Here is a 20,329-nt window from a genome sequence, read left to right as displayed (position 1 = left end):
TTCCAGTTCGCCGGGTCCCCGCCGTCCGCCTGCCGGATCCGGTCGCTGCCGGAGTCGCAGCTTCTCCCGCCGCATCTCCGAGCCGCCACCTCCCTCCCTCCTTCCCATCCCCCTTCTCTTCTAGCGTGAGACTCGTGATCCTTCCGCCGCTTCCCTTCTTCATTGACTCGGAAAAAAATCCCCAAGGAAAATACCGTATTCTAAGTACTTATTTTCAATCAAGTTGTCTGTCCCCGCTTCACGTGATATATGTATTTTTAAGGTTTCCCTTCACCACCTCTTTTCTCCCCAGAAAGGGAGGTAAATTCTATTTTTCCCCAGCCCTAAATCATCTATATGTTGAATATCCACCTATCTATCTTGAAGGAGAAATACGTTGCTGTTTTTTTAAAATAGCTGTAGAAGAAGAGTGAAAAGCGAAGAGAACGAAATCTTTTTTTTTCTCTCCCTTTTTCTTGTGGGAGAACTTAATGCTGCATTTATCATTAACCTAACGCCCCAACATAAAACAAAAGGAAGAAAAGGAGGAAGGAAAAGGTGATTCGGGAAGGGGAATCATGTCGGGGCGGCCGAGAACCACCTCCTTTGCAGAGAGCTGCAAGCCAGTGCAGCAGCCTTCAGCGTTTGGCAGCATGAAAGTTAGCAGTGAGTATCGATTTTATTTTATACCCCTTCTCCACCTCACCTTTAGAATAAGACACCTCGAAATACCAGAGTCTTTAATTGTAGCCCTCCTGAGAGAACAATCAGAGGTAATGGAAACCTGTCTTCAGTCAAGGATGAGGCAGCTCCCTCTTCTCCTCCCATACCACCTCCCCCGGTCTCATTAACCTTGAATTGAGAGAGTATAATTTGGTTGAATCGACTTGAAACCGAACTTGCTACACTCTTCTTGCTGTTGGTAGTGAGCTTTATCGAGTGCTCGAGCATTTCCACTTGAAAATAGCGATACAAGTGTTTCGTTAGCTGTTCTTTTCAATAAAGAGGACACGTCTTGATTTATAAACCATTATGTACATTGCCGGGCCGTATGTCTTCTGATCTAAGGGAGGATATTTTAGTTAGCTCGAGTCTCAAGAGTTACCATAGTTTTGTATATTTAACAGAGACATTAAATGTCCCAGCCTCATCACTTTTTTTTTTTTTCCGGGGGAGCTGTGTGTGTGAAGCTGTGTGACTATACAAAGTATTTGTTCTTAAATCTGGGGATGAACTTGCTCAATTTCTGGCATTCAGGTTTGGAAGCGAGCATTGATCCTTTTAGTAGGTGCTAGTGGCAGCTGGTGAATCAAGCAGCAGTTGCATCTCTAAGTGCATTGTCTTCAGTTGGATAAGTGGTTGTTTTATCTCCTAAACTTCTTGTTCTGATGTTACCAGTCTGCCCCCATATAATTTGTTCAGTCAAAATGTAACGTGGAAGTAGGTTCGAGTTTTGATTGAGGCTTGTATTGTCATAGTGCCAAACACTAAGTTAAACGTTAATTGTCACTGGCTCATTGTCATTAAGTTCAGTTTTGAGGTGCCATTGCCTTCGCTGTTATATATTCTAGAATACAGATTGGGGTTCCTTTTTAGGACTATTTAAAATATACTGTATCATTAGTTTCCGTCGCATTTAGCTGAGTATGGATTTAGTTGTAAGATATGGATTTAGGCCTTTCCAAAATAGTTTCTGCAGAAGACTGTGATCTTGGGTGTAATAAGGATGTTTGGGTCTGTGTTGGGCAGTGTTAAGCCGTGTTGGAGGTTGTGTCTATCTGTACTGTACTCTTGCGCTGGATTTGTCCTGAAAAGTCTGCTTTTTTTGAAGTGTTTGGTATACTAAGTGTCCAGTGTTTTGATGTAGCTATTTGTGGAGATGTTTGTGTGGTATTTAATGATAGCTTATTTAAACATATTTTTAGAATTTGATATAGGTATCTCTACTGTTTCCTTACTTTCTGCAAAAGAGATGTGATAAGGGCAAGTTGAACTGTTTTGTTCCTAGAAGAACTGAGATTAAAAATTTTTTTCTTAAACTCCAAATGTATATGCTTTTCTGTGAAATTGATTATATCCTTAAGCAACGTAAAATGGTTACTTTTAATTTGGGCTCAAGGTTTAACTTCATATTGGCTTTTAGAATTTAGCTGAAACTGAATAGCCCCAGGTAATAGCTGAATGTGAAATTATTTTTGAAAGTTAATTTTTCCCCCTCAGTGACTAGCTAGTGGAGAATGCAGAGTATGTGAAGAGGGAAACTGACTTTGCATGTTTCAGGGAAGGATCACACTTTCTAAGCATTTCATGGGGTCATTTGAAAAGATTCTTTTTTAAATTCTGGGGGTGATTTTCAGCTATGATGAAACAGATCTTAGCAATAGCTATTTAACAGTCTCTTGTACTGGAGTGTTTGTATACTTCACACCTTGTTAGTAAATTTAAAGATCACTCAAAATCAATTTTAGTCAATTGATTTATTCAAAAGATTTATATACCTAGATTATAATGCTAAGTTTTGGGACTTTTCATTTTGTTTCCAGGATTTTCTTTGAAAATAACTCCTTAGTTCTTGACAGAAATGGTGAACAAGGATGCAGTAACTCTAAGTGTGTAGGTTAAACGTTTTAATTTTATAGTACCATACAGTTCAATTTAACTTAAAAATTATTCAGTGCTAATTATGGTTTTGACAACCTTGATTTTAAGGAGACTTAGAAGAAATGGGAACCCTTAAGCATTCTAAGGGAAGTGCTCAAAATGAAGATATATAAAAAATTACAGTTCTTGTCTTCAAAAGCCTATTTAATAATTAAGGCAGGTTAGGAGGGAAAATAGGAAACATTAGCATGATGACTGTATAATTATAAAATACAAATTGAATCCTTTGTTCAGAGGAACAAAGAATAAAGAGATGAGAAAGACGAGTTGGAGAAGGAGGACCTTTTCAGAGAAGGTTTATTTTGAGACAGATGTTAAAGGGAGCTGTAACTGAACTGATAGAGAAGCATGAAGGATTTTAGGTGGAAAGAATGTACAGAAGCAATGAGATGGTGAATTTTGTGAGAGACAACAGGGAAATTGGTAAATCTGAATTAAAGGGACCTTGTTTACCAGGAAAATAAGAAATGGAATTGAGGAATAGAGAAGGGTTAGTTGATAAGACAGCAGAGGGGCCTGTAAGTTTGAGATTCAAGAGAGATCTGGATTTACGGTGAATTGCAGAACAAGATATTTGAAGATGTTTTAGACAACATAATTGATGGATTTGAGTAGAAAGACATTAGAACCCTTTTAGGGAAGTAGCAGGATTTGTTGTGAATCATGAGGGAATAAAATAAAATATGAAAATGGGATGAAAGAACCGAATTGAGAGACAATGTGATTGAAGAACTGGCAGGACTTTGCATTGCATTGAAGGGGAACATTTGTGAAGGAGTCAGGAGTTAAAAATAAATTGTGAGGTTACTGGTCTGGAAGACTTGACTGCTGAGTTATTTGTTAATTGTAATGGGAAAATTGAGAGTGCTCAATGAGAGGGTAGGCGAGTTCACTTTTTAAAAATTTCTTATGTAGTGAATTCTCTTGAAATTCAGCAGAGAGCAGTTAGTAGCTGGCAATGGTCTTTTAACTTTCTAGGCCATCAATTGTTTCTAATTTTTCTGCACTCAACTGTGACTTAGCATTTTAAATATATATTTATTTGTGGCATTGGGTATTCATGCCTTTGATTCATGATTTGTTTTTGTGGGGTTTTGTTTTGTTTGGTTTGGTTTGGTTTGGTTCTGAGGACTAAATTTAGGGCCTTTGCATTGAGCCACATGCCCACGCCTTTAAAAAAAATTTTTTTTTTTTTTTTTTTTTTAAATTTGAGACTGATTTGCTAAGTCTCTAAAATGCCAGCCCTTGGCTCAGACTCAAAATCTTCCTGTCTCGGCCTCCCAGAGTAATGGGATTAACATGCCATCATATTCAGCTAAAAGTTGATTTTATAACAAGTAATTTTGCCTGTTTGTTGAGTTAAGGCATTTAGCACAAGTTTATATCAGAATAAGTATTTCTTTTACTTGCTATGATGAAACTAACTTTTGTCTTTGTTCACATCCAGGCCTATTTGTTATTAAATAAACATTATACATTTCCTTCTGTAGACTCAAATTACTGTATATTTAACTCAGTAGAGCAAGTAAGGGATTGCCTGTGGAAATTTTGAATTTAGTGGTAATCCTTCTGGTACACTGTGGTAGAAAATTTAATTCCCTAGGTTCAGTGCTTAAATAAGATTTGAAAAATGGGATAATAAGCCAGTAAATATCACTTGTTTCTTCATATAAACTATTTTCCATCAAAACTTTTATTAATTAAAGAGAATTAGTTAATGATAGACACATTTTGCCACATTGATTTGTATGATTAAAACAGAAGGGTAGGTAGCAACTCAGTCTCTCTATATCTTTCTATCTAACATGGGATAACATTGCTCAAGTGTGAGACTGAATCCAGACCTTAATTTCATTCCTTTCTGAACAACTTAACCAGATTTGCTAACACTAAAATATTCACAAAATAATTACCTACTCATTGTGAATTGACAGTAAGACTTAAACACTAGGAAGAAACTTCAAAGAAACCCAGAGGTTCACAGTTGATTTATAGCTGATTAGGATCCCCATGTGGGAAATGAGGTGACATCTCATTTCACTTGTAGGTGGACCTGTACTTAGACCCTGCTCTGTCTGTCTCCTGTATTGCACTTCAATTGCAAGTGTAACATACTGTTTGGGTAAACAGCAAGGCTGGGAAAGCCAAAGATTTCGAGAGTGTCAGCAGATTCTAAGATGGGCAAAGCTCTTACTTTTGTGTGAACATAAAGAATTATACATAAACAAGGCAGAAAAACATATATATGCTGACCCTGCCAGAGCTCCATAATTTTAAATAGGACTGAGGAGATTGTGAGAGAGGGATGGGGATGGGTTTGTATTTAAGGCTGGTGCCTTTTGTGATCTTCACCCTGCAATGGAGAGTGGAAGGCAGGCCAAAGTACATGGGTATGATGACAGTGAGTGCTGGTATTAACCTGATTACCTGGAGATTATTCTACTAAGAACATAACCACAACAACATGAACTTGCTGGAACATTTAGGATCGTGTTCTAGCTGAATTTTGGGAGTTGTTTATGGTGGTGGTGGAGGTGGAAGGGGAATTTTACAACCATTCAAGAATAACATTTTCATAGTTCATGAGTTTTAAAGTAGCAGTTGCAGTCTTTGTTCGTATCTTTTTTTAATAACATTTACTGAGAGATATTTTAATCATTTTTTTCTCATTGAGTTTACCGGTACATTTTAGGTATACAGTACAGTTACATTCATCATCGGGATCTTGCACCTTTACATGACAGGTCTTGGTTCTCATTTTTTCCCCTTACCCCTGCCCTCATTTCACCCCCTCCTCCCTTCCCTATTTACAAATACTTTATTTCCATTTTTTCATTTTCTCTTTGTTCATATCTGGTTGTACACAACCTTAATTATACAAATTGTCTTTGGAATTTGTTGAATATAATGTAAGGATGTATTGGATATTATGTAAAAACCTATGTGGAAAAAAAATCTAACCCTAAAGGAGAGCAATATGTTTTTCCAAAAGGTTCCTACCATTAAACTTAGAAAACAGAAGAATGTTACTCAGTTCTAGAATTCTAGTATTTTTTTAGTGAGTGGTTTTCTTTTTTTCTTTTTTTGGTACTGGAGATTGAACTCGACACCTTGCACTTATAAGGCAGATTGTGGGACCACTGAGCTAAATCTGCGGCCCTGAGTTTTTCTTTGTTTTTTTTTTTAATCCTTAGCATATAGTGGGTATTCATTAAATTATTCTAATATATGCTTGTGCCTGTAATATATTTGGTCTGGGTATAAAGTGTAAGTGCATAACTTTGTAGATTTGTGTCCCGAATTTATGGTCCTGCTTTTGCTTAATATTTTGGAGAGAAAGGATAGGCAGTTACAACTTAGAATTTTTTAAATTACTTTTTCCCTAGCATTTAAAAATTTTTTATGTTTTGGAACTGATTTTGCCAAACCTAAACCATCTTTTCCTTTTGTCTCCAGGGTACCACGACCAACAATGGTATGAAGCTTAGTATATTCTCTTACTAACATGGTCTGGAATTTTAATTTTGTTGATTATCCTTTTAATGCAACATTGTAGTAAGCATTTCTAAGGAGGAACTTGTTTCTAGAAACTTGTATTTTAGATAACCGTGTAAGTGAATTTATAGGTTTAGGATTGAATAGACTTGCTCTAAATCCAGGGAATTAGTAGGTAGGCAGGCAAAACTTTTAGAAAGTTTTCAGAGAAATAGCATTAATTCTATTTTTCATTCCCACTGATTGTTGCATCATGGCACAGTCCTTGCTTAGCAAGACAAAACTAAATAGGGTTGCTGTAATTGAAAGTGGCCAAGAATAATGTGATTAACATGTGGTATGCCTGTTGAGCTCTTACTAGTAAGTATTCTGCCAACTCTTTATAAGCAGTGGTTCATAATCATTATGACAACTCTGTAACGTAGCTATTATTGTTATCTCCACTTAATAGATGAGATTCAGAAGTGTAACAACTTGTCGAAGATTTCTTAACCAGAGAGCTTCTTGGCTAGGATTTAAACAGGCCTTCTGAATCCAGAGACCTTGTTCTTATTTTGTATGTTACAGAGGTGTTAACACCTACACTACAGAGATGTGTGCCTTTTCTTTTAAGATACTCTTTTAATGATAATTCAGCAATGACTGTGTAAGATTGTTATGATTAGCACTGCTTTGAAATTAGTTCTAGGCATGCCTGTTAGCAAATACAGTATTTACCCATTTATAATTATATTGGAAAAAAACCTTAATTCCTTAAAAATTTCAGGGAATACTTAAAATAAATATTGACAATGATTTGTTAAGGCTTATGCATAAGAATAATACTATATGGATTTTTTATTTTTGGTTTAATGTCATCGTAGCATTGGTTTCTATCAAACAGTGCTGACAGTTCATAAATAAATATGATATATTTATATCTCGAGATAATATTTGAATCTTGTTTACCCAAATTAATCATTATTAAGGATTATTATTTTCATATCTGTTCTATGGCTTATGAAATATGTCATACTTTTTGATGGTATATTCAACCAGTTATTCAAGTATGTGCAGTATTGGACACTTGTTAGTATTTGAAACTTTGTTGGACACTTGTTAGTATTTGAAACTTGGAATGCACCCTCCTCCCCCCAAAAGAGAGTAACAGCTATACATCAGTGTGGAATTGGGTAATTTGGAACTTCATCCTTTTGAAATTTATTGGTAGTAGATAATCAGAAGGTAAACCAAAAAGTCTGAGCAGCTGGTACATGCTGGCAGATGGAGCACACACTCTGCTTATAGGTTGTTTTTCAGGCTTTTATTAATGGACTTTTATTATTATTAAACACTATTTTTAGTGTATGTGGTGCTGCAGTAGACATTAACACAATAGTTCATTCAGTTGTATTTTTTCTCAAAGTCACAAATTAGAAGAAAACGGGTACCCAGTATCAAGTGTTATGCCTACTAAAAATAGAGTAAAGAAAATAAGTGTATTGGGATTATTTAGTTTAGGGTCAGACAGCTCCAGGGGGATCACTTTAATTTTTCAAAATGTTCACCTAGATAAGGCTAAAATCATACTAACTTAACTCTCTTTTAAAGGGGCAGGAGGCAGGAAAGTCTCTTCTGGAGAGCTGGGGTTCTGTAGTAACTTCTCACTACATCAAACATCCTCTAATTTGTTGGTTACTGAAGTAATGTGGAAGAGAACTGGGTCATCTGATTGACCAACCTCTAGTTGGATTTCAGTGATATGGACAAAGGTACTAAAGTCTTTAGTATGCTAGCCCAGGGTATGTTTCCAACTCTTTTTTTTTTTTAAATTGAATTTATTGGTACATTTTAAGTATACAGTACAGTTACATTCATCATTGGGATCTTACACCTTTACATGACAGGTCTTGGTTCTCATTTTTTCCGTTGTCCCCCCCCTCCCTTCACCCCCTCCTCCCCTCCCCACCTTCAAACACTTTAATTCCATTTTTATATTTTCTCATATTTTTTTCCTTTTCCCTTATTCCCCTTTCCCTGTCCTTCTCACTGTCCCTACACCTTTGGTCCTTTTCTTCCTATTTCACGTTGCTAATTGTCCCGTTAGGATCTTGAGTACTATTTTAGTTTTTCACACCAGAGAAACTATTCGGTATTTGCATATGTGTGACTTATTTATTTCACTTAGGAGTATATCCTCAGTATGTATCCATTTACCTTTGAATGAATCCGACTCTTTTCTTCCATAGTCCATCTACATATTTTACTCAGCAACAGTTTTACCTGTTTTAAGGCTTGGTTTCTCTCTTTTTATCCTGTTTGGTATATATTATATATGGAGTTACTATATGGATTTTTACCTATTTGTACATTCTGTTTGTGGAATGTGTGGAAGGCACTGCATGGAGTCACGTAATCTTTCTTTTGAATTACTGTTAGCTGTTTAGAGAGTACATTTGCCAAATACATTTATGGCTTATGAGAAGTAAAAAGGGAAAAGATGCCTCTTAATAGTTGAGTTGAAGAAAAGGGATGATCATGATAGTACTGTTCTTTTGTGGGTCTTAAATTCTGGGAGGCTTAATTGGCTTAAACAACTAAAAAAATTGAGGGTTTCAGATTTCTTAACAAGGAAGGCTTCTTTTCATTAAGTGTGTGACATCCTTCTTACTCTGTAAAACCAATTAAAATTTTAAATTAATTAACCACTTTCTTCATGATCTGTTGAAATTGAGTTTAGTTATATAAGTAACTAATATTAGATTTGAGTTTGTGGAGGCAACACCTGGAGAATTGTAGATGCTGGGGTTACACCTGGCATCAGACTGATAGTATTGCGTGCAGTAAATTTGCTGGCTTCCTAGTATTTCAGTAGCTCTACATGCTATTTAAACCAAAGAAAAAGAGAAAATTTAAGTTGGTAGAGTTTCAATGATAGATAAATTTATATGTACATCTAACAGTAAGGCAGGCTCTGTCTAACATATGGAAATAACCTCAATACTGTGTCTTAGACAATTACATGCTTTATATAGTTTGCTTTGAAACAGTGTAAAAAACGGTTCATAATTTAAAAGGTGTTCAGTGAAGTCTTCCCGTTTCTGCTTTTGTAACTAGCAGATTCTTTTCCTAGAGGTAGCACTATTACAGTTTCTTAAATATCCTTCCTTAAGCATTTTGAATCTTTTTACAATTTAGTAATTTCTTTGATGGACTTGTATTTTGTGCATGAGAACCTAAATTAACACTGGTTTTAGTAGAAGAGTGTGAGAATTAAAATGAAATTTAATAAATCACTCTAAAAAGTGGCTTTTGTTTTCAACCTAGTGGATTACTAAGTCTTTATTTCTCATTTCTCTGTAAATAGATGGGGAGTAAGTAAAGGTAAGAGAATTCCTCTTGGCGATGTGAGGTAAATGTTAATAGTCATAAGCGATAAACATTTAAAATGTATTCTGTTTTGTGACTATTTAAGAAATTATAGTGCCAAGTTGATATTTTGTTTTTTTCTGAAAGTAGATGTTTATTTCATAGTATAGACAAGGGCAAAGGGTAATTTATTTTTTTCTTTAATTTTCCATTTTTCTCATCTTAGACGAGAAAACCTGTTCTCTTGAGAGATCAGAGGCGCAGAGTACATCAGTGTCAATAAAGCCTGTGCCTTTTACCTCTATAAGAGCGCATGGTTTAATTCTGCTCCTAAATTAAACATACTTTAGTCTTTAAAACTATTTATGTTTTATAACGTAGCATCTTTATGTGATTTAAAGAAATCATATTGTACAGAGGTTATAATGAAAAGTAAACATACATCCTCCTAGTCCAGTTTTTCAGATGCAACTTTATGAGAGCTTATTCCCTTAGTATTTTTTGCCATGTTAAATTTGGTTTTAATCCATTTCTTATAATTAATATTAAGTACTATATTTTGACTTCACTGTGGTAGATAATAACTTATTGCCATGTCCTTTTGCTCTTAGACTATTGTAATTTACTGCTATTTTTTAGTTACATAATTACTTGAATTATTCTTAGTATCTAGATACTGAGCAGTATTCTTAGTAGAAACAAATTTTGTACAGTGATCACATTTTCTTTTCATAACAGTTTACTGAGATACAATTTCACAGGACATAAAATTTACCTCTTTAAAGTGTACATTTTCAAAATATTCAAAAAGTTGTACAATCTTCATCAAAATCTAATTTTAAGATATTTTTAGCATTCTAAAAAGAAACTTTGTAAGTGGATGTGGTAGCCTAGATCTGTAATCCCAGCACTCAGCCGACTGAGGCAGAAGGATGGCTCTGAGTTCAAGACCAGATTGGGCTACATACATAGTTCAAGGCCTGCCTGGACTACACAGTGAGAGTCTCAAAACAAACAACCAGTCAAACAAACAAACCTTTGAAATGAATAAGCATAAAAATAAACTTTCTACCTACTAATTGTCATTCCCTGTCATCTCCTTCCACCATCTCTAGGCAGCCACTAATCTTGCTTCTCTGTAGGTCCCTATTCTGAGTAATACATATAAATGGATTTGTACAGCTAGTGGTCTATTATGATTGGCTTCTTAGCATAATGTCTTCAAGGTTCTCCCATGTTGTAGCATGTATTAGTATATCATTTTTATTGCTGAATACTATTTCTTTGTATGCAAATACCACAATTTGTTTATCCATTTATTGTTTGTTGAGCATTTGGATTGTTTCTGCTTTTGGGCTCATATGAAAAACTGCTGTGAACATTGATGAACAAGTTTTATTGTAGACACGTATTTAGATCTTCTGGGCATGTACCTAGTAATGGAATTGCTTCGTCATGTTAAATATTTGAAGAATTATGAAACTTTCCAATATTGGTATTTTTCTTTTTCTTGTGTTGCTTGCAGTGACATAATCTTAATTTCCTTCCACAAATGTAGCATTTTTTCAAACTCCTGGATTGATACCTATAATCCCCCTCCCTTTTCTTTTCCTGGAGTGACCTTTTTCTTAAAGCTCTCATTCTGCTGGTATCTGACCTGGTTCTCCGGGGCTTATTGAACACCTGTTATTCTGAGACTTCATTGCTCTTTAGGGGTGATTATCCTGTTTCCTGGATTGCATATCTTTGTATCACTGAGTAGTTCTTACATAGTCCGAAGACATTAGCTTTGTATCACTCAGTAGTTCTTACATAGTCTGATATTTACAATACCCAAAGTACTAAGGTATATATCTGGAAAAATTGTTAATTCATTGTGCTTTTCATATTTGTTCGAAAAGGGTAGTTAGTGACACATTTTTGGCTGATGTCTTTACCTTTTCAGTACATTGACATTGACAGATTTTTGGAGGTTACTTGGTATCATTATGATGAATTGATTACCATACTAACATAAAGCAACCGCGTGAAGCAAGTATGGAAATCTGAAAAAACTAATTGTTTAGACGTAGCTGTTCAGAATTGCGTAAGCCATGAATATGAGTTATATAATACAGTTTAAAATTTTCGATGGGTCATTAAAAAAATTAAAAAGGCACAGGTGAAATAAAATTTTATATATTTATACTGTGTCCAAAACATTATTTCAGCATTTAATCAATATAAAAACCATTTTCTATTCATGTGTTTAGTACTAAATCTTTATAACTTAGTATTCCACACTTAACATACTAATTCAGAGTGGCCCCATTCCAAGTGCTCAGTAGCCATGGCTTGTTAGTATTTACTGTGTTGGACAGTACAGATTTAAATATATTAAGGAGTTATATTGTTTTCAACCTACCTAATACGTTTTTCTTATTTCCAAGTAATGAAAAAGGGGTGTGCATTAAAAACTACTTTTGTTTATGTCATTGCTTTTTTTGTATTTAGCTGCGTTTATTTTGAAATTTTATATCTTTAAAGAAGGTTTTTTTTTTTTTTTTTATGCCCTTCAGGAAAGGGTCTCTTAGAGATTTCCTCCCCATATTTATATGTGCAACTGTTAAAATGTGTTGAGTTTTTTTTTTTTAAACTGGTATGCTTGTTAGATGTCATTACCATGGTTTTCCTAACCCTAATGAAATTTAATTGGTCCATATGTTTTTCTCATGTGTTCTTTTCCTTTGATGTGTCAGATACCTACTTAGCTTTCAGAATCTCAAATAGCCATCCTAGCTATTTAGTCATCCATGCCTTACCCCAAGGCATGAAATTCACTTGCATATAACTTCTGCAGCATTGTCTATGACCCTTTCTATATTCTACCTTATATTCTAATTAACTTGTTTTTCCTTAGGAGACTAAAGTTTCACCGTGGCATATATTATTTTGTTCTTTGTATTTTCTGCATATGTGGAGTATAAAGCTTTCAATATTGGGTCACTTCATTTGTATTCAAGTTGCAGGCAGTTTATCATGGTGCTGTTGTGTATATAGTAGTGCCAGGTAAGAAATTTCCAGGTCACCAAACTCTTATTGATATCTCTAGAAACATGTAAGTTTTGATATGAAAAATACAAAGTTAAATCAAGACTTTTGTTTGAATCTGAGGGAATAATAGCAGGGAAGGGAAAGAGATACAGAGATATAGAAACTTCTGTTATACTGTGTGCTTAGTGCTGAGTGGCTGTGAACTTTCAGGTAGGTGGCTGAATGAATGAAAGAACTCAGGTACTAGATTGTACTGGTTAGTAATCATAGCACCTTTGAAACAGTTGAGCATGCGCAGCCACTACTATAATAACCTCAAGCCCACCAGGATTTTATTTGTAGTTTGTAGCAATAGAGAATAGAAGAGAGATTTAGAACAGTAAAAGCTGACAGATCAAAGACAGATTCTTTTCAAAGTAGCTTATTGTATGAAAGAGTAGAGATACAATAAATAGACAGTATTTAAATATGAGCAGGTCCTGTCATTGTGGTTAAATGTGTATTTGTAGTATTATAGGGAAGTTATGGAAACCAGTTTTTATAAGACCTCTTTGAGTCTTTAAGGTGGTTTTTTTTTTTTTTTGGTACGGGAATCAGACCCAGGTCCTTGTGCTTGTGAGGGAGGCGGCGGAGCCACTGAGCTAAATCCCTGGTTCTGATAGTATTTCTTTATGTACTAGTGTATATTCATATATTAATTCTAGAGTGGTTATGGCAAACCTTTTAGGTCTCTCAATGATACAAACAGCCGGCTGCAGCTCATGTGCCATAGGTTTGCCACCACTGGTTTTTCCAAAGACTGTGAGAAATAATAAACAACATAAGTTCTGTTGCTGAATAATTTAGCTTCTTGTTTCTGCTTCTGTGACTAATTGTGCACATTGTGAGAAGGTTGTCTGGCCTAAGGTACAATTTTTAGACATGGAAGAGATTTTGTTTTCTCCTTAAGTAGCAAATAGTTGACGTGCCTTTCTTGAACCAAGAGGAGTTATCAAAGAACAGGTATAGGTCTGTTTAAATTGAACATCAGGAATAACTTTTACAGACTTTTGAGATCTTTCTGTTTTGTTTTGTTTTGGTACCAGGGATCGAACTCAGGTCCTTGTGCTTTCAAGGCAGGCGACGGAACCACTGAGCTAAATTCCCGGCCCTGACTTTGGATATCTTAACAAAGAATACTTGTGTATTTTGAGAGGGTAGACGAGATGTTATAGTATTAATTTCTGCTCTACATTGGAGGATGAGAACCTGGAAAGAAGCAAAGGGTTTGTCATAAACTTCTAAAATTAGAGCATGTGAGCCAATTTCCAGGATCCTTAGAAAAGAAAGAGCCCCTAAGGGAGATTTGTGACTCCAATGCCTAGTATATAGCATCACTATAAATTCCACATTTTCTCTTATGTTATATTCAGTTTTTCCACATTTTCTCTTGCATTATATTCAGTTTTTTTTATCTTATTGAGTTTATTGGTATTTTTTAAGTATACAGTACAGTTACATTCATCATTGGGATCTTGTACCTTTACATGACAGATCTTGGTTCTCATTTTTCCCCATACCCCTGCCCGCCCTTTACCCCTCCACCCTCCCCTAATTACAAAGACTTTATTTCCATTTTTTCCTTTTCTCATTTTTTCTTGTCCCTTATTCAGCTTCTTTTCTTTTCCTGTTGTTGTTGTTGTTGTTGTTGTTGTTGTTGTTGAGACAAAGTCTCCTGAGCGGCTGGACTTGAACTTCCTCCTGCCTCTGCCTCCCAGGATGCTGGGATTACACATCTGGCTGAACACATCTTTCTGTTGTGGTTGTTAATTTATCATGTATCTCCCTGTGCTTCTATGGACGGACTGCAGAGTGAGGGTGTGAGAAGAAACTAGAAAAAGTTTTTGTTTGGTAAGTGTTGAGTTTCATCGATGACCAGATCGTAGCACTTGAAGCAAATCAGATTTAGCTATCTTTTGAGTGTCTACTGTGTGCCAAATACTGACATTCTTTCAACTTTGTAATACTTTGAGGCAATACTGTCCCATTTAATGCATGAAAAAGCTGAAGAAAACATGTTTTAATTTATTTATTCAGGAACATACAGCTAATGGGAAATAATTCCAAATGTTGAACCACACCCTCCAGACTGTTTGAGTAGTTACAATATTATTGAACTATAATAAGAAATTTAATTCTATTTCATTTGCTCTTTACCACAATCCTATATGTGCACAATTTAATGCACATATAAATTACAAATAAGGCTTATTGGGCCTAATATTCAGCAAGATTCATAGCCATGTATTTACCGTATTATCTTAATGGCTACAGTATATGACCTTTATGATTTGGAAAGCAAATAGAAAGATTTTGTAAAATTGGATGAATTAAGGTTTTACTTTTTATCTTGTTACTTACCAAGGAGAAAGTAACTGTCAGTCAATGCAAGTAAAGCTTAAATTGTTTTTTTCTAAATAAAAAATTTAAATAGCAGACGCCTTTCTATTAAAACTGATCAGGGTGTCTGTTAAACAGTGGCTATAAGAGATGGATTAAAAACTAAAGTTAAAATCCATATGCAAAATTAGTTTTGAGCCAGAGCTCATTATTTTTGCCTGAAGAAACTGAGACTTACAGAGGTTAGGTAACTTCTGCCAAGTTTTTACAGTCAGCAAGTGGCAAAGCCTGAATTCCAACCCTAGTAATTTAGTATGGCAGTCTTACCATATTACCTACTAACAATATGTTAATGATTGTGCACAAATGGAGCCTTGCTCTGGTGACTTGAAGGTGCCAATTTTGAGAATGAACAATACATACTGGCCTGATTCAAGGCAAAAACACGAATAGTATACTTTATATGTTCCATCTGTTATTATGGTCACTGATCTCAGGGTTTAATACATAATGAATATTAAAAAAGTAGAAATACAAAACTTTGAATCCTAGGTTTAGAGAACAGATTGTTATATGTCAGTTAGTAGTGATATTTTTTTGGTACCAGGAATTGAACTCTGGACCTTGCCTTTGTCAGGCAGGCAGTAACCACTGAGCCAAATCCCTGGCCTCTATATTTCTTTTTAGGAAATTTTAATAGGATGTGTGTGTGTTTTTTGTTTGTTTGTTTGTTTGTTTGTTTGTTTTTGGTGGTGCTGAGGATGGAGCCCAGGTCTTTGTGCATGCTGATCAAATTACAAGCCCAGCCCTATAGTTTTTGAAGGTAGTTAAATATGAATAGAAAATGTTGCTTTATAGTTCCTGACTTGAATAAAATTTTTCTGTGAACTTTCTTTAGTGTTTTGTCAAGTTAGAGTAAAAAAAAAAAATCTTGTGATGATAGAAAATTCACATATAGTATAATCGCTCTCATCCTGTCATGCCTTATGTCTGGCCCCCTCCCCACCTCCCACCTTTGTGCTTGCAAAGTAGGTGTGGTACCACTGAGCTAAATCCGGGCTCATGCTTTTTGTCTGTAGATGAAGGGCCAGAAACACATTTTATATGTAATGATTGACTTATTTCATACATTTCTAACTAATGAAAACTGATTATAAGAATTTTCCTTTGTCTTTCTGTATAACTGGAAGACTAGTGGACAAATACCGTTTCCTCTTAATAATAATTGGAAAAAAACCTCAATAATCAAAACTTTTTCCCCGCAGTTAAGATTTTTTGCACAACACTTAAAAGAGTTGTACATGGTGGTGCATGCCTGTATCTCAGCAGTCTGGGAGACTGAAGCAAGACTTTGAGCTCAGCCTAGGTAACTTAGTGATTTAGTGATTAAAAAGGACTGGGATGTTGCTCAGTGTGAAGGCCCTGGGTTCAATTCGCAGCACTTATTTGCCAGGTAAACTATACAGAGTAAAGGTGGAAACTAAATAGAAATCAAAACTGAGGAGCAAAAGAACTATTACAGAATCTGAGCCTCATATGAAAACCTTTTGATTAGTGTTTTGCATAGTAATTCTGAACCCTGTAACGGTCAAATAAATACAGTATTCTGTAGCCAAAGAAATGTAAGATATGCTGTCTGTGCAGCATTTCTTGAAGGACTGATATTCTTTGAATTACACTTTGGAAGCTCTGTCTTTGATGTATTTGAACCTAACTTGAGAAGGGAAGGAAGCCAGTATTCCATGAGCATTATTTCCGCAAGGCCTAGGCAGTACTTACCATTTTACAGACTAGGAACCCTATGCCCTGGGAGAATAAGGGACATGAAACTAGCAGTGGAGCAGAACTGGAAATCAGTTCTGATTCACTGTGACTCCTCTATACTTTTTTTTTTTTGGTTTTTTGAGACAGGGTCTCACTATGTAGTTGAGATCTGGAACACTATGTAGCTCAGGCTGGTCTCAAACTCATAGCGATCCTTCTGCCGTAGCCTCTCAAGTGCTGGGATTACAGGCGTGCACTACCACGCCTGGCTCCTCTTTTCCTTTGACCTTAATATACCTCTATGAGATTGTAATTAACTGGTTCTGTTGGCTTACTCATTGGCTCCTACTCCTTATAAATAAACAGCAGTTTAGCAGTAATAATGAAGGACTAAGCTGCTCTATTCAAGGAAGAGGGAAAGGATAATAAATTCACCATTTTACACAGGTCTTACAAAACCCATAAGTGAATATTTTAGACAACACTGTGAAGTACTTTTTGAGTAATATCTTTAGGTATCTATAGCTTCTCATCTGATTTTGATATTCTAAGGCCATTTTGACTCAGTCTCTAATCAGGTATATATAGTAGATCTTAGAATACTATTTATAGTTTCAGTTTCCTTATCTGGGACTGTATTGAGATAAATAACACCTGTCTTTCTAAGTGATTGATCCTTAAAGGAGATACTGTGTTTTCACAGGGAAGTATGCACTGTTTGACACATAGTAATCTTAACTGGTTTTATTACTAGCAGTAGTAATAGTAACAATAATAAATCTTAGGCGTGGCTTGTCACTTTTTTTTTGTTTTTAAAGCTGGTGTGTATGAGGTGATCATAAAGAAAGCCTTCGCATTTCTTCTGTATTTATTTGAGGAGAAAAATCTTTTTTCAAGTACTAGAAATTCCATCTTGAATTTTATTTTATAGGACATTAGGAAAAGTTCCTCCCAGCAGCCTAGCATTCTTTGGTAAGTACTAGTTGTATTCAGCAGATTTGGGGCCGACAGATGCCCTTAACATTTTTGATTTTTATGTGATGTTTATTTTAAGGAGATTAGGTATTTGTGTAGTCAGTCTTTTCAGACTGCATTTTTTTTAAAGCTGGTTTTGGGCTAGTCTGTATGCAGTGGCAGCTTAGTTTGCATTGACTATTAGGCGTTAAATGTTTAATTAAGATATTTGTATATGATAGACATACTAACTGAGATATCTATTGTCTTATTCAGTAGAATTCACTTGACTGGTGGAGATGCTCCCCACAAAATTTGGGTAATTATTTAGAATCATTTCAGAACTACTACAACTATTAATTGTGAATTGAGTTAAGCAGAATGTAGTGTATTTTCCTTCATTTTTTTATTCCTTCTTAGTTTTGAGGAAGTGAGGGGAGAGAAGCTTTTGTCCCTCTCTCAGAATTTTATTTTTTTCTTCCTTTTTATTTCTTGTTTTCAAATAGGAAAGATCTTTGGAAGCTCCAAGAATATCAGAAAGTTTTCACAGCTTGAGGGGGAGTGATTTTCAAGGGAAATCTTTCCTCATAGAGTACTCTATTCCCAGAACATTTTTAAAGGAGCAGCTACTAGCACCTTACTTCTTTGTCATTAATGTGGGTGAAGAAAGGAAGATGAGTCATAGGTTTCCTCTTTTTCTGACGCTTACTATGTTTCCCTTTCCTCTTGGCTCTCTAGGTACTGAATTTTGCTCCAGTAGAATGAAGTAATTTTCATTAAACTCTTTGTAGGTCTTATACGCCCAAACAGATGGTGAATGATTTTTTTATTTGGGTTTTTATTTTTAAATTACTTCCAATTTACTAAGAAGCTTTGAATTATATAAAAGTGATAGAACCACCATGTATCACCTGTTTGTATGACTAGCTATACATGGACAGTCTTGTTTCATCTATGCTATCTTCACCACTGCCCCCAACTTTTTTTTGTGTTGTTTTGGTACTGGAGAATGAACACAGGACCTTGGGCCTTTTCACTGAGCTGTATTGCCAGCTTTCTGTCTCTTAAAATTTTGAGACATGATCTCCTTAGTCTCCAAGTTGCCCATCTGGGCTTCACCTTTTGATATTCCTGCCTCAGCCTCCTACAGTGTTGAGATCACAAGTTCACCCTATCCCAGTGCCACCGCCCCCCGGCATTTTTTCTTCTTTTTTTTCTTTTTTTTTAGTACCTGCGATCAAACTCAGGACTTTGCGCTTGTGAGGCAGGTGGCAGAACCACTGAACTAAATCCCAGGCCCTCCCCCGAGCCATTTTTAAAGTAATTTTGGGATATTACACGATTTTTCCCAGCAAATATTTTATTATATATTACTAAAAGAAAATGCTCAAAACATACAAACATAAGTACAGCACTGTGATTCAACCTCAGAAAAATCCTTAACATTGACAGATCTAGATCTAGTCAGTGTTCATATTTCCTTTATATATATCTTTTTTCCTTAACAAAATTTATTTGCTTGAATTAGGATCTAAAACTTGGTCTGTGCATTGTATTTGGTTAATATTTAAAAAATAAATTTTGTTCCATTCTCCCCTAAACCCCCCATTTAGTTGCTATTTTAAAATCTATTTTCAGTTGATGATAACTTTTCTTTCTCCCTCTTTCCCTTGTCATTTATTTATTGAAGAAACCAGTGTATTCTTTGGAATTTCCATTATGGATTTTGCTGATTGTATCTCTGTGGTCATGTAATACATTTCTCTGTTTCCTGCAAAGCTTCTTTTTTCTCCTAACTAGATTACCTAGGTGATGCTTTGTATTTCCTCCTACATAAAGTGGTGCATAATGTTGGGTTACAACTATTTTTGTGATGTTTGGTCACTAGGCTTATTCCTCCTAACCATTATAAAGTTTCCTTTCTTGTAATGTTCTCAGCAGTCTATCTCTATCAATGTTTCGGCTAACTGCAGTCAACTGGCCAAATGTGATCCATCCCTTATTTTATAAATGGAGTTTTATTATAATGTAATCACACTTGTTTCTGTACATATTATCCGTGGCTGATTTTGTTATACAGTGGCACTGTTGAGTAGTGAAGACAAACTGTGACTTAGAAAGTCTAAAATATTTACTCTCTGGCTGTTTATAGGAAAATTTTCTGACCCTAGTGTAGATCGTTATTTCAGGAGAGGTTGTAAGTGATGAATTCTCTCATTCCTTTTGCATTTACTGGTAGTAGCTGGTGTTCTTATATAAAGATCTTTACCTCTTGAACTATAAGACTAACCTGAAGAAAAGCAGGATAAACGCATGTTTCTTTAACTAATATTTGATTGAGGTAGTTCTGAGTATCTGTATGAACCCCTGGTTTTGAATATATTAGCTCTTTTAATCTATTCTAGCTATTCTTTTAAATTCCCAAATTATCCCATTTTTGTTCACGTGAATTTCTTCATCTTGGCTTCTCTGTCTTTCTACCTAACCTCGCCAGTCTGGTAGTCCTGTTTTCCTGAATGGCAAAATATTTCAGGCTCATCTTAAATGTCATCTAGCTCAGATTTGGAACTCTTTTTGTGCAGTACTTACCCTAGATCTAGAACTAGTCGTTTTTCTAAGGAGTTCTGATTCCTTCTATAAAGAAATAATAAATCATTAAGGAAGTACAAATCATTTCACAGCAACTAGAACCATAATAAAAAAAATGGAAAATAGT

The 20,329-nt window shown here is 35.3% G+C and overlaps 1 protein-coding gene across 6 annotated transcripts in view; it reads left to right on the top strand.

The window, feature by feature from the left end:
* The first annotated feature begins 6 nt into the window (after positions 1 to 6).
* The window catches only part of Gsk3b (glycogen synthase kinase 3 beta), a 166,357-nt gene continuing 146,034 nt past the window's right edge, over positions 7 to 20,329 (top strand). For all 6 annotated transcript variants that reach the window (XM_010630018.2, XM_010630016.2, XM_033768033.1 and 3 more), the window contains exon 1: positions 7 to 645. In XM_010630018.2, coding sequence (XP_010628320.1) covers positions 558 to 645 — 88 coding nt within the window. In that variant the 5' untranslated portion in view covers positions 7 to 557. The remainder of the gene's footprint in view (positions 646 to 20,329) is intronic.

Source organism: Fukomys damarensis, unplaced genomic scaffold, assembly GCF_012274545.1.
Source record: "Fukomys damarensis isolate Sample0158 unplaced genomic scaffold, DMR_v1.0_HiC HiC_scaffold_24, whole genome shotgun sequence".
Lineage (NCBI taxonomy): Eukaryota > Metazoa > Chordata > Mammalia > Rodentia > Bathyergidae > Fukomys > Fukomys damarensis.
Note: the sequence above shows the minus strand (reverse complement) of the source record. Positions and strands in the feature narration are given on the sequence as shown.